This window comes from Camelus bactrianus, chromosome 15 (genome assembly GCF_048773025.1).
Source record: "Camelus bactrianus isolate YW-2024 breed Bactrian camel chromosome 15, ASM4877302v1, whole genome shotgun sequence".
Taxonomy (NCBI): Eukaryota; Metazoa; Chordata; class Mammalia; order Artiodactyla; family Camelidae; genus Camelus; species Camelus bactrianus.
In genome coordinates, this window is record NC_133553.1 from 27,166,873 (window position 1) to 27,181,582 (window position 14,710).

General features: G+C 44.4%; 1 protein-coding gene and 1 long non-coding RNA gene across 2 annotated transcripts in view; one reads left to right on the top strand and one right to left on the bottom strand.

The window, feature by feature from the left end:
• LOC123614636 (uncharacterized) overlaps positions 1-8,749 on the top strand; it is a 161,293-nt gene extending 152,544 nt beyond the window's left edge. Inside the window, exon 3 of the long non-coding RNA XR_006722082.2 lies at positions 7,039-8,749. This is a non-coding gene — a long non-coding RNA (uncharacterized LOC123614636). The remainder of the gene's footprint in view (positions 1-7,038) is intronic.
• Positions 1-14,710, bottom strand: part of APOB (apolipoprotein B) — a 39,480-nt gene that overhangs the window by 15,983 nt on the left and 8,787 nt on the right. Inside the window, exons 9-20 of the mRNA XM_074341721.1 lie at positions 14,315-14,534; positions 13,352-13,579; positions 12,975-13,092; positions 12,719-12,865; positions 11,792-12,003; positions 11,293-11,530; positions 10,534-10,710; positions 8,957-9,148; positions 7,694-7,861; positions 7,058-7,269; positions 4,189-4,371; positions 3,293-3,414 (exon numbers count right to left, since the gene is read on the bottom strand). Coding sequence (XP_074197822.1) covers positions 3,293-3,414; positions 4,189-4,371; positions 7,058-7,269; positions 7,694-7,861; positions 8,957-9,148; positions 10,534-10,710; positions 11,293-11,530; positions 11,792-12,003; positions 12,719-12,865; positions 12,975-13,092; positions 13,352-13,579; positions 14,315-14,534 — 2,217 coding nt within the window. The remainder of the gene's footprint in view (positions 1-3,292; positions 3,415-4,188; positions 4,372-7,057; positions 7,270-7,693; positions 7,862-8,956; positions 9,149-10,533; positions 10,711-11,292; positions 11,531-11,791; positions 12,004-12,718; positions 12,866-12,974; positions 13,093-13,351; positions 13,580-14,314; positions 14,535-14,710) is intronic.

The window sequence follows — 14,710 nt, forward strand, 5'->3', positions numbered from 1 at the left end:
GCCCTTTCATGTGTGGTGGTCAGAGTTCCGATAAGGGGGTGTGTGGGCAGAGACTTGAACAAAGAGAGAGGCTGAGCCATGCTGCCTCCTGGGGGTGGGCGAGAGCATTCCGGGCAGTGGGAACCGGAAATGCAAAAGGTTCTGATAAGAGAAACACTCAGCGTGTTCGAGGAACAATACGGGCTTGGAGTCCTTCTGTGTCAGGGGAACATGACATCTTTATAGGACCCTCTACCTACAAACCCTTCCCGGTTCCTCGCTTCCTTTGTCATGGGATTCTCAGGTTTCCAGAAAGTCCAGAAAACACACTTTCCATGTTAATAACTATATATTTTCCCAAGGCCATTGCATAACTACAAAATATTCCTTTTATGGAGGAAGCTTACATTTTCAAATACTGCTGTATTGATCAACCTTTATGTTGTTTCCAACTTTTCACTCTATAACACATTAATGTAAGACATATCCTTTTTACTAAAAATTGTCCCTATCCTCAAATGTGACCTTGTTGTGGATAAATTCCCAGAAAAGGAAATTTTTGATACAGACCATACACATCTGTAATTCTTTGATAAAAATTTTGGTAAGTGGTTCTCCTGAGAGTTGCTATTACAGCAATTTTGGCCAAATGAAATGGGACATTTAGTGGAATGGATGAGCAACTGGACTGAGACACAACAAAAATAGAATGGAATGGTATTTGAAGTGTTAATATGGAGTGGAAAATGGATTTGAAATGGAATGCAGAATGTAAAGAAATTGAGACTGATTTTAGTGGAAATTGGAATAAAATGGAATGTGGACTTGAACAGGCTATCAAATGGAAAGATGAATGGAATATAATGGAAAAAATGGAATGGAATGCAAAATGGAAATATCTAATGGCATATGGAAGAAAAGAAAAATATGTTATATGAGAAAAGGAATGAAATGGAGGATAAGGTGAAGTAAAATATTAAAGGAAATAGAAGGAAATCAAAATAGGAGTGACCATAGTATGGAGTAGAATATGCAATGGTCTGAAATAAATGGACTATCAAACATGCACTATAAATTGAAAAAAAAAAGTACCCATTTTATATCTTTTCTTGTCACATGACACTTTTTTCAGTATGTATCCCTTGCATGCACCCCCTCTCCTGTGGGTTCTGTTTTTCTCATTTAATTGTGTGACATACAGGTAAAAAATCTAGGTAAAAAATCTTCCAAAGTGAGCATCTAAGTTTCTCCATCCCCTAAAACCTGCTCCTCCAGTAGCCTTTTCCATCTCAGTAAATGGCAACCCCATTCTTTAGTTGCTCGGGCCTAAAACTTAGAGCTGTCCTGGCTGCCTTTTTTCTCTTATAGTTGTCCCAATCCACAGTCTCAGCAAATTTTGTCCACCTAATCTTCAAAATATGACCAGAATCCAACCACTTCTCAGATCCCCATTGCCACCACTCTAATCCAGAGCCACCATCTCTGGCCTGGATATTGTGACAGCCTACATACTGGTTTCCCTGCCCTGGTGCCCCTAAAGTCTTTCCTCCACATAAACATAAATCAAACAGTGGCGTCTTCAAAAATAAACAAGTGGGACCTAACCAAACTTATAAGCTTCTGCACAGCAAAGGAAACCATAAGCAAAAGGAAAAGACAACCTACAGGATGGGAGAAAATATTTGCAAATGATGCAACTGACAAGGAATTAATTTCCAAAATATATAAATAGCTCATACAGCTCAATATCAAAAACCAAACAACCTAATCACAAAATGGACAGAAGATCTAAATAGACATTTCTTCAAAGAAGACATTCAGATGGCCAACAGGCACAAGAAAAGATGCTCAATATTGCTAATTATTAGAGAAATGCAAATCAAAACTACAGTGGGGTGTCACCTCACACAGGTCAGAATGGCCATCATTAAAAAGTCTACAAAAAATAAATGCTGAAGAGGGTGGAGAAAACGGAACCCTCCTACACTGTAGGTGGGACTGTAAATTGGTGCAGTCACTATGGAGGACAGTATGGAGGTTCCTTAAAAAACTAAAAATAGAGTTACCATATGATTTAGCAATCCCACTTCTGGGCATATGCCTAGGAAAGATGAAAACTCTTAATTCAAAAAGATACATGCACCCCAACAGCAGCACTATTTTACAATAGCCAAGACATGAAAGCAACCTAAGTGTCCATCAACAGATGAGTGGTTAGAGGAGACATGGCATATGTATGCAATGGAATACTACTCAGCCATAAAAAAGAGTGAAATAATGCCATTTGCAGCAACATGGATGGACCTAGAGATCATCATACTAAGTAAAGTAAGTCAGACAAGGAAAGACAAATACCATGTATTACTTATATGTGAAATCTAAAAAAAATGATATAAACTATTTGTAATACATAAGCAGACTCACAGACATAGAAAACAAACTTTCGTTTACCCAAAGGGAAGGAGGGGAGGGATAAATTAGGAGTTTGGCATTAACGGATACAAACTACTATGTTTAAGATAGATAAACAATAAGGACCTATTGGATAGCACAGGGAACTATATTCAGTGTCTTGTAATAGCCTATAATGGAAAAGAATCTGAAGGAAAAAAACATATATAACTGAATCACTTTCTATACACTTGAAACTAACACACTATTGTAAATCAACTATACTTAAATTAAAAAAATAGTAGCTTCTTGTTTCACTCATTGTAAAAGCCAACACCCTTACCACAGCCTACGGACCATCCCTCCCCCACCACCTCCTATCTCTCTGACTTCATCTACTACTTTCTTCCCTCCACTCTCTGCTTCAGCCATGCTGGCTTTCTTCCCTTTCCCCAGACACAGCAACCATGCACCTGCCTCAGGGCCTTTGCACCTGCTGGCCCTTCAGCCTGTAACACTTTTCCATATGGCTTATCCCATGACTTCCTTCAGGTCTTTATTTTATGCTCCCTTTACCAGTGAGAGTTTCCCCTTATCATTCCAAGTGGCGCTGCCTTCCCCCATCCTTCCTCCTTGCTGCCACGCCTAACATTCCCTAGACCCCTCTGTGCTCTATTCTTCTGCCCAGCACCAATCCGACATTCTGAATACTGACCTGTTTGGTTATTTACTATAAACTCCACAAAAGCAGTGACCTTATCTCCATTGTTCACTGTTTTAGCCTCAGCTCTTAGAACAGTTTTGACTTTTACCTGGCACTCAGTAAATATTTGTTGATTACATTAAATAAGTATGTTCTCATTGTGAGTCCTGGGCCAGGACTGAGGGCAGAGAAGAAAGGCGCCCTCTCCGGGATACTTGCCTTCTGCCTGTGTTACGAACTTTAGCATGTCCACCAAGGCTTCACCGTCTCTCTGGAGTTCGTAGGACATGCTGGCAGAATACTGCTCTACTTCTCCCGTTGGCTTCAGTTCCAGTGCAAATCTAAAGATGTTATAATGCACACGGTGTGTAAGGTTAGAGCTGTCAATGGTGATGATGATTGTCCCCCCAAACAACTCAGCCTCAATTGCAACAAAAATATGGTCCTTATTTAACACTGTCTCTTGTCCTTAACTAATGATAAAGTCCTTTCAGTCTCTCCAAAAGCCCGAGGCAAGGACAGATCCCAGGATGCCCCGGGTTTCTGAACCAGCAGAGCAGAAGCTGGCTGGTGTGTCAGCAAAGCTGAGAACAAGAGGTGGGAGTGGGCTCCAGGAAGGATCATGACAGTGTGTCTGGAGGCTCAGAGATGTGGATACTGAATTAGGAGCAAATCAGTATCCGTCCATACTGAGATGGCTCCTCAAATGCCTGAGGGAGGGAAATGGGGTATCACCTACAAAGAGATGCTTTTAAAGGAGTGATTCTCAATTGACAATGGGTACCATTCCCTGAGAGAGTTGAAATAATCATCTTGGTTATTTATGTTTTGAGCCAAGACCTCCCTTAGGGATCATGACGCCTCACCTTCCAACACTGCCCTTCCCCTCCCCACCTATGGAGACACCCTGTCCTAGAATCAAAGGGCAGGTAGGAATGTGGGTACCCTTCAGGTGTGCTGGGCAGAGGTCCACTGTTCTAAATAATCAAAGGACAGTGCAAATTCCTGTGGCTGGTGACACAGCACCTCCAACATACATTTTCCGTTGGCCCTGATAGGTGGCCATAATGAAGAAAGTGAGTGGATGCTGGGTGAGGACATTGAGCATCTCTGACCTGGTGTCCCCTGTCAGCGGGTAGTAGGGGGAAGAGTCTGTGGAGCTGGCATTGGAGTAAGCGCCCGAGGTGCAGTAGTCCAGGCCAGTAAAGAAGGGCTTGCAAGTCAACCAGGACTGCCTGTTCTCAATTAGAGGTGGGATCACTTCCGTTTTGGTGGTAGAGACCAAATGCAATGTGTTACTAGTGAAGAAAGGGAAAAAAACCTGAGTTATCTTCAAGTCATGAACCAAAATGAACATCACCAATTCTCCCCATGCAAATGCCCCCTTCTTTATCCTGCCCTCCATTTCCCTCCTGGCCACACCCACTTCAAATTCTTTGATTTACCCAGAATCAAAGAACAGTAAGAACATCAACAAGGCAACAATCACAGTGACTCTTACGTTTCCCAAAACAACTTGCACTAAGGCACTGACTGCACTAAGTTCGTTACATCTGTTATCTGTAATTTCCACAACGGTAGGCATTAAGAGTGTCCTTTTACAGAGGAAACAGGCCCAGAGAGGTAAGGACGATCACTGGGACCTGACCATGGGTGTGCCCCTTCCTGCCCAAGGTGCAGGATAAGGGGTGCCCTGCTTCTCTTTCATCTGAAATCTCTCCCTACGGGCTTCTTTGCACCAGCATTAAACACACTCAAGTCTCTTCTTGCATTGTGTACACACACACACGTGCATAAACACAACACCCCTTGCCTTCGCTTCTAGCCTCCTGTGGTCTCCCTCACAATCAAGAAACTTCCCAGCCTTTGCAGCCTCCACTTTCAACAGCCTTCTTACTGAACAGGTGCTTCTGGAGCTGCTTCCAACAGCCTCTCCAGTCGCCTCCAATGGACACTCTTTCTTGATCTCGGAAGCATTCAGTAGAGCTGCTCCCTTATGGCCAGATAAAGACTTTACCATCTGAAACTTCTGAAAAAGACGATGGTAACCTCCTCCCAATTACTTAAAAAGTACGAAAGTGCAAAAAAGTTCAACAGTGTCCTTGTTTCATCCAAGGATGCTTTCATGTTCTTTTCTCAGTGCTGGGTCCTCATTTTAGAGGTGCCCTAAGACCAGGCTGTGCTGGTGGGCGGGCTGAAGCCCTAAGTGCCAACTATGGCCTCCCTGTGGGGCCACTCCTGGGCTTCTACGCCCCTGATGGCCTTGGTTCTCCTGCCTCTCTGGTCACCTCTTCTCGCTCTTCGCTTATGCCTCTTCCCTTCACGTGTGTATCTTCTCCACGTTTCTGTCTCAGTCCCTGCATCAGTCTCTACATGCTGATCACTAACTTCAGCAACCTCTATGTGCCGATGAGTCCCAAATCTGTATATAGAAATTGAACCTTTTTTCTGAGCTCAGGCCCACGGGCCCGACTCTCAGCTGGATGCTGTAATCAGCCGTCTCACAGGCCTGCCAGGCGGCACACTGAAAACTGAATTTGTCATCATCCTCCACGCCAGCTGCTCTCCCTCTTCAGTCCCTCTTTCCTCTTTCTTTTTCCTCGCCTCCTTCCTGGCCCCATGCCCAGTCAATCACCGAGTGCTCCCGTTCCTACCCCCTGCGGAGTCCCGGGTGGGCTCACTCCTCTGCCCACGTGGGCCTCGTCTGGCACGGACCGCATTCACCTCTCCCGTGGGCGATCATAGCAGGTTCTCAGTGGGACTCCCTGTCACCAGCCACGCTTCCTGTCCCCCCACCTTCCACTCTGGGATCAGAGTTTCCTGAAACACCAGCCTTATTGTATTTATGCACCCATGTTAAGCCCTTCTGCCTTCAGAAGAGTCCAAACTCCTTAAGGTGGCCCTGCGGCTGCCCCTGGCCAGCCCGGCACGGCCTCCCTCACTGTGCGCCCCACACTCTTGACCACATGGAGTTTCTTGTAGTTCCCCAACCGCTTTACGTTCCCCTTCAGGCTGCTGCACGTGCTCTTCCCTTTGCCCGGGAACGCTCATGCCTTCCTCTTTTGTCTGGGTACCTCTGACACAGCTTCCAGGGCTCAGCTCAGGGGGCTTTCTTCAGAAAGCTTTCTCTCACTGCCACAGGTTCCACGACACAGAATTTCATGGTCCTCCAATGCTTCCCCTACCTCAGCCCTCCTGTAAGCTGGAGGCTCTAGGTCAGGGACCTCGTGCATCTCATTCAACATGCTTCTATATTAGGCAATTAAGCACTATTTTTATTACATGTGAACCAACAAGCTAATGTGTCCAAAATATGGAAACTAAGGTGAATGGATGTTTGAGAATGGAGCTCTCCATGTGAGCCTGCCTCTCATGATCAGGGGATGGGGACTTCCATGCTTTCCCACCGAACTAGCCGCCACAGATTGGTACATCCTTTGGTATCTTCCTGGGAACAATGTTCATTTCCCAAGGATGACTTCTCTACAGCTAGTGTTTTTTTTTCATTCTCAAAAACAACAAAAAACACACAACCTAATAGCAACTACCTAAGCAGGAGATCTTAAGTCTCACCTTAGTAAAATGTGAAAAATTGCGGACCCTTATGTAGTGGATCTAGGCCAGGTTAAAAACAGGTAATCCAGTGCCTTCTCCCTCTCTCCATTCCCCGCCTTTGCCCCCATACCCCTGCCCCCCCATCCACTGGGGCCTGAATCATCTCAGTCGGCTGTCTGGCCTGGCCAAGTCCTGTAGTCTTACTTCTCTCTTTCGGTGGGGAGGGTATAGCTCAGTGGTAGAACACATGCTTAGCATGCATGAGGTCCTGGGTTCGATCCCCAATACTTCCATTAAAATAAATAAGTAAATAAACCTAGTCCCCCCTGACCGGCAATAAAAACCGAAGAAACAAAAACACCCCCCCCCCAATAAACTAATTAATTCTCTCTTTCAAACTGTTGATTCAGATCTGACTGAAAGAATTACCTGCCACTGAAGAGCTTGACTGGCCTCTTAGGAGAAGGAATGATGAACCTCAGCTGCCTGGCCTTCATGGCCAGCCGCGCCTCCAGGCCTGTCTCATGGAAGAAGTTGGTGTTCATTTGGACCCCGCTCCTGGCAAAGTCCGGAATGATGACACCCATATTTGTCACCAACTCCACAGTCACAGAAGGCTTTGTCACCAGTTCTGCCTGCATCTGTAAGTCAAAAAACGGCCTACTCGTCTTTGTTAAATAACCTGTCCCCTGCGGTCAGATCAACCACCCTTCCTACCCCTGGGCAAACATCCCTGGATCACTCACACCAGGGGAAACATAATGGAGATTTGTTTGTAGGACAAAAGCCAAGTTCTCAATCCTCCAGGGCCAGAATGTGCACCCAGGACTGGGAAGTGGCCAAGTCAACTTAAAGCACAGCAAGATAAAAAGATAACAGAAACCTCTCGACTGCCACGCCCAAGTGGAGTGAGTGAGGTGGGGCGCCCTAGGGGAACCCTAAGGTTTTCCGTAAAAGTTAATGAGGTGATTACAATGATGATGCACTTCGTCTTGAATTGGAAACATATTTTTAGATTGCACGAACACCTGCCCTGAAGGACTCAAAAGGTGAGCAGAGTCTTACATTGGCTACTTCCAGTTTCACTCCAGCCTTCATTCCAGGAGTGATGACTCCGGAGGAGGACACTTGCAGTTGTAATCCAAGGCCAGTGGGGAGTTCAAAGGCATTGTCCATGAAGATGTAGTGAAGAAATAAGTCATTCTTTGAGCCTTTCCTTATGGTCTCTCTAATCTGTAGATCCGACAGGGGAGAGTAAAAGTAAGCCTCACCAAAGGGTGCTTCGTGAAATGCAACCTCCCACACATCAGACAACAGTTATTCTTCTTTATCCAGAAAGGAAGGGACCAGCATATTTTAATTAGCCAAATAGTTTAATAGATGAATAACTATAACTTTCAACAAATTGGGAAACAAAAAATTGCCGTGGGTAGATATCATGTCATTTTCAACTGGTGATTCAGAAAGCACTTCAGAATATTTCTGGGCCTCTGAGATTTATGAACTTTAAGTATCATTGCATGGCATGGCTTAATTCTAGTTTTCTGGAGTCTAAATGTAAATGAAGGTTTATTTGCAGCACAATATATTATGGTAAAAACCAATTTTTTTAAAACTGATGAGCTTAATTTAAATGATGTACATATCAGTATGCATTGCTTTTTGTTTTTTTATAACACATCTGGAAAGTAAATTGAGATCTGTTTTATTAAAGCCACATTATTATTCACTGCACCTTAGGGAGTATATTTGGTTATTTTCTCCCTTCTTAATAAATGAATAACTATAAAAACTATAGTTCATATTTAGATAGCAGATTTTAGTTTGCCACACACATTCTTTCTTAATCATTACATCATTTCAATATTAAAAGAAACCTGTGGCTTAGGTAGAGGGAGATACACTTAACATTGTTTTCCAGATGAACAAATAAAACCTCTTAAAAGATACATCTATCCAATCACAGGGAACTATATTCACTATCTTGTAATAACCTTTAATAAAAAAAGACTATGAAAACAAATATATTTATGTATATGCGTGACTGGGACATTGTGCTGTATACCAGAAATTGACACATTATAACTGACTATATACTTCAATTAAAAAAAATACATCTAACATGATGACTAGCTCCATTTCTAAATGTTATGGATTCCTTGCAATCCAAGAATTTTCTTCCCTGAAATTCAAGGGAAACCTGCCTCTTTGAAGGAAGAACAAGTACTTTTCTCTGGTTGGCGTGGCTGGGATCATAAGGGAGTCTGGGAGATCCCAAAAGAGCACAGGCTAATCTTATCACCCTTTGATGGGGCCTGGCCCACTTACCAACTGGGGGATCCCCTGCAGAGTATGGACACCATTCAGCAGCAGCCTCCCCAGGAGCTGGAGGTCATGCAGCTTGACAAAGCCAAGCTCCTCTCCCAAGATGTGGAGGTAGGCTCTGGCTTCTGGGAGTTCTTTGGATTTCAAGTCTTTGATCAGCTTGTCCACATTGAGCATAATTCCGTTGACCATGTCCTGGGATTTTAACAACAAAATGTCTAGTGAGCTGTTAGCACTGACAAACAACTTTAGATTGCTGATGTGGGTTCCATCTGCTGCAGCTGTGATGGGCCTAGACACAAACACTCAAGGAAATGGGGACGCAAGGCAGATACTGAGGTCAGGCTCCCACCTGTCATCAAAAGATAGCTCCTCCAAACTGAGATGAAGAAACAGGTCTTGTCAGGGACAGTGGTGCTTCCACACTGTTCTTAACTTGAATGATGTAGGCATAGTCAGTGTAATCTCTGCTCTCCAGGATCCCAGGATCCCTATGGCCCCCCAAGATTAGAATATCCTCTGCCTCTCCCCCCTCCCCTGCTTCTTCCCTCTTTCCTTTGACTAGGGAAGAACACTTGGGGTTTCTCGGGAAAGCTTAGCTGCCATATACATTAGCCAAAAGCTTGAAAATACCTGATTTAGATAAGTTCTTCTCTACATAAGTTATTCTTAGAGATAAGAATTCCACAGGCTGACTCTTAGGCATTGAGAAAGAAAAGAGTGATCACAGACCCAAAACAGATCAAAGACCCTCAGCCTCGAGTGGAGGTAAGTAAACAGGAGATGGAGGTAGGACCATTTGTGAGCATCTAGGAGCAAATTATCATCCTGCTTCTCAAACTGAAATGTGCATCCCAGTCACCTGGGGATCTCATGAAAATGCAGATTCTGATTCAGTAGAGCCCAGAGGGGCCTGAGAACCTGCATTTCTAACAAGCTCTGGTGATATGATGCCAATGACTAGACCATGCTTTGGGTAGCAGAAAGTTAAGGAATAAGAAGTTTCAGGTTATACAATCTATTTTCTACTCCTTCAGTGGAGGCTTATGCTGGCACCAAAGAGGATTGTGCTCCCATAAGCTAGGGCACAGATGAGGGTAAGAGCCAAAGAAAGTAGTTAATAACAATGAAAGCATGAATTTAAAAAGTATGATAGTATCTGCTTATTGAATAATCAGTACCGGAGTCAGGCACTCTGGTTAGCATTTTACATTTTTTCATTTAGTCTTTAAACATCCTTGTGAAGGGTATGGATTATCATTAGCATTCTGGGGATGCTGAAACAGAGAGACATAACATCAAGCAACTTGCATAGGTATGCAGAGCTTGGAGAGCGCAAGGTTCAAACCTATGCCCCAGAGTTCATACTCTGATGCGACTGAATTCAACATGAATTCAATCTCCAGGAGGCCCACGGCTGCAGAGGATTCTGGCTCTTCTTCCCACTAGACTGATTGACAACAGCCATATTTGTCAGTTAGATCATTCCTTGATGACTTCCAGGCTTAGGTAAAAATGTTTCTGCATTGACACCCAAAGCTTTCCTTGAGAGGAAACTTAAAAAAAAACCAACAACATACCTGCTCACGTCTATCATCTTTGCTGTAGCCAAAGTGGTCCACCAAGACCTTGGAGACACGATCAGGAACTTGACCATCAACCCAGTACAAAGCCTTGCTGACACTGTCTGGGAAAAATCCTTGCTTTCCAAAAAGAGCTTCCAATGTTGGCTCAAAGCCTTTTCCTTCCAAACCAATCTGAGAGAGAAAGTCAACCAAGAAAATGCCATCAGGTTTCTCTGTGGTCTGTCAGCCTCCCATTCCCCTCTTTACGTTCATTTCATTCAACAAGTATTCAGTGAATACTACAGGGCAGGAGCTGAGCTTAGCACTCCGCAGGAGTTGTCTTATTTAAATCTCACCAGCATCTTGAATGGCAGAACTTATTATGTGCCTTTTTTTTCCCTAGAAGAAGCAGCTAAGGTTCAGAGAAGATAAATAGTTAAACCAGAGATTCAGAGTTGGGAGTGGATCTGGGGTTTGAACCAGTTCGGTCTGACTGTGCAGCCCATGTGCTTCCTTGGATTTTGGGTCTAAGGGCTTCTCTGAGTCACCTGCATTTCCGTCCGTTCTAAGGAGTCATGCTTCAGATGACCCCCATCAGGGAGGCAGGAAGGTGAGGGAGGAGGGAGAGAGAAGGCCTCAAAGTGATGTACAACTGCCTGATGACTCTTGTTCCTCTGGTGGCTGCCTCACGGCTCCCTTGACCTGACGTTCTGCTTATGGGGGAGAACAGAATGTGCTGGAAAACGTCAGACTCTGCTTCAGTCTCACACATACCTCGAACAGGTCCGCTGGAGCAAATCCAAAGACTGTGAGGGTCGCTTTCAGCATACTTTCTTTAGGAAGGTAATCATTTGGATCAAATATAAGATTCCCTTCAATTTTGGCTGAGAACGGGTCAAGTGATGGGAGAGAAATAGATTTGGAAAGGTGATAGTTCCGGGAAAATTTTCTGAAGTCCATGACAGTTGGAAGTTGAGATTTTTTCAGAGCTTCTTCCACTAACTTCTTCAAACTAGATGAAAAGAAGGGGGATATTTTGAGCCGACACCACATCGTGTTACTCTCTTACCGCAAGTAAATATGGATTTCCAATCACTACCAAACCATGTGGGTTTCACTTGCCCTGAGAGTTTGGCTCAGATCTGCTGCACTTTCACACAGATGCTGTTCCAGAAGAAAAACACTCTATAAAGGGCAGGCAGTGGTGAAATCAGAATCGAGGTTTGGAATTTCAGTCTTTTGGAGCAGATGGAGGAAAATTGCTCTTACTTACTCTTGGATAGACAGCTCATCTGAGGTTAAGATGTTGGCGATGTGGGAAGCCACAAAGTTCTTCACTTGCTCATTCTGTTCCAAGGGGAGAAGTTCGGTGATTTTGTTAATATCCGACAGGGAAGGGCCCCTCATGAGCATGAGGTAGGCAGCCAGTCGCTTGTCCCCGGGAGAGGTGTTGCTGAGGAAAGTCTGAAGAAGGACTTCCCGGACCTGGAGCCAAAAGAGAGGACTGTTATCAATGTCCTCTCGTCAGAACACAGAACGTGCCCAGCAAACATGCCTGGTCTTACCATGTGCAGGCTGAATTTCTCTATAATAATTCTTCAAATGTTGGCACTGAACCTTCTTGTCAGTGTTCCCCCAGAGCAAAGAGCTCAAGGAAGGGTTCTCAGAAGACACCCATCTAATGCATGCTGAATTCAATTGCATTAAAATACACCCATTATGGCCAAGTTACCACTTCCTAGAGATCTACCACTAACTGAAAATAAAGTTGTTTTAACATAAATTATTTCAATATGAGCGTAAAGCTGGGGTGGGATAGTGAGAACTTGGAGCTAATAAATAAATAAGGTTGTCTCCAAAGCTCTGGAGTCTTTGCCACTTAAACTGGTGGTGCCAGTTTGACCATCCTAGGTTAGGGGCATTAGGAAAATTAGGCATATTTTGCCAAGATGGGAGTGATGGTCAGTCTGGCAGGAGGACACATGTAGTGAAGATCTCATTCTGCCTGCTGTAGTCAAATATTTCTCTCAAGTCCACATACTGCTAGGAAGTCAATAGGTGTGTTGAAATTTGCAATTAAAATTTGCAATTAAAAAGCAGAAGACTAAAGTCAGAGCAATGATGAGATTTAGAATCTCATTCCAAATCTTTGTCAATCTAAATAAACTTTTCCCTTCCAGCCCTCGTCTGTGGACTTCACCTCGTCTCTAAGTTCCATTTTCCGCAGGGCCTGGATGGCAGCCTTCTGAATCAGCAGTGATGGCTGTCTACTTTCGATACATTTCAGGATGGAGGGTGTGAGTTTCGGGGTTAGCTGCTCCATAGTTCTGCCAATATTTCCAATGACCTGCATTGGAAATAAAACAAGAGGGAATTAGGATGCAGAAGGAGAAGTGAAGGGTGGACAGGAAAAGTGCTTCTGAAATGATGCATATTACACAAAACACTGAAAATACCCTCAGAATTAAGTAGGTGTGATCTTCGTTCCCAGTGCAGTCATCACGAATCTGTTCCAGCAGGTAATCAGCAATGTCCAGCAGGTCCTGTGTCCCCGCAGGGTCTGTCTTACGATAGCTACAGAATAATAATAATAGCTGGGTTTACAGTAATAACAGAATACAGAATACAAGCAATAAACAGAAGAACAAAAGTTTATCTTAAAATACACATTTATGTTTGCTGATTTCTCATTTCAATGTACTATTCTCAAAATGACCAGTTGAAAAACAAAAGAGGAAGCACCAGAAATTTCAAGTGGAGGGAGGGTACAAACTTAATACAGAGATGTGGGGTCTTCCTCAGCTCCCACGAGGAGAAGCAGTATAAAACTCACTTGTTGATCACGTGACTCAGAGCATAGAACGTGGCCCGGCTGTGCTGCTCCTTCGCCATGTTAAAGATCTCCCGCAGCCTCTCGGCCGAGGGCTGTGGGATCAGGGCCACCAGGTAGGTCACAACATCTATCAGAAGAGGATTGGCTTTCTCAGTCTTCAGCCACTGGAGGATGCGAGTGTAACACTGGGGCTGTCCGCACTGAATTAAGGCTTGTAAAGTGATGGGGCTAAAAAGAAAAGGACAGAGAAAGTTATAAAGATCACTTTCTAGGCAGCTAAAATATCCTTGGCCCATGGCGTTCCCTCTGCCAGGAATCCCCCTTATTCACTATCCAAATCCAACCAACTTCCAAAACCCCACTCAGATCCCTAGAACTAGGAAGCCTTCCCTCCAATCATTTTCCACTGGAGAAGCACCACGGGGGAAAGTCTGAAGAAGGACCCCCTGGACTCAACACCCACAGAGGACTGTGGTCCTTTGGTCAGAGCACAGAACATGCCAGGCAAACACCCCTTCAGTCCTGAGACCCTTCTCTCCCCTTCACAGCACTAAGAGCCAGCGCACGGAAGTAAAGAGAAGTCACTGTATTGTTTGCCTGAATTCTCTTTCCTCTAGCCTATGAGCTTCCAGAAGGCAGACTTCTTTTCCTCAAACTTTCCAGGGTACCCCTAATAGAACTAGGAACTAGAAGATATCCATCAAAATGTGGGAAATATTTCCCTCCTATTTTAATACACAAATACATATCTATCTTGGATGCAATGTATGTATGTGTGTGTTGCCCATGGAACTCGAGACATCTTAATTGATATTTCTTTGTGCAACAAATGTTAGTTGATTGACTAATTGATTAACTGGTTTGAAATTTCAATGGTCCCTGGGATTCTTTGGCCAAGGTCTCAGCTGTCTACGATTAATTTATAACCTGTGAGAGACTGAGCTGTGATGGGTAAAAAAATACCTGGACACCTCGATGAGCTTTGGCAAGAGGGATGTGACTGCCTCGCTGCTGAGGCCTCTCAGCTCGGTCACCAGTTTATAGAAGAGGTTGGCTCTCTGGGCGTTCTGCTCGGAGTCGTGCAGTTTCTGCAGCTCCTGGAGGGTCTGCAGGATGGCCTCGGCCTGCTTTGGAGGTGACGTGGACTTGGTGCTCTCAAAGGCAAGACCCACCGCCTCGGGACCTGGAAGGAGGGGCGTGTCAGAGGGATTCCGGCTTACCTTCACATCTCAGCCACAGCTTGGTCTACCGGAAACTGGAGGCTGCGGAGGGGTCAGCAAAGGGGAGAGGGAAAGAGAACGATCCTGTGCTCGGTGTCTGACTTCTGTGTTTCACTGACTCATCGCACTCTCCCTGTGG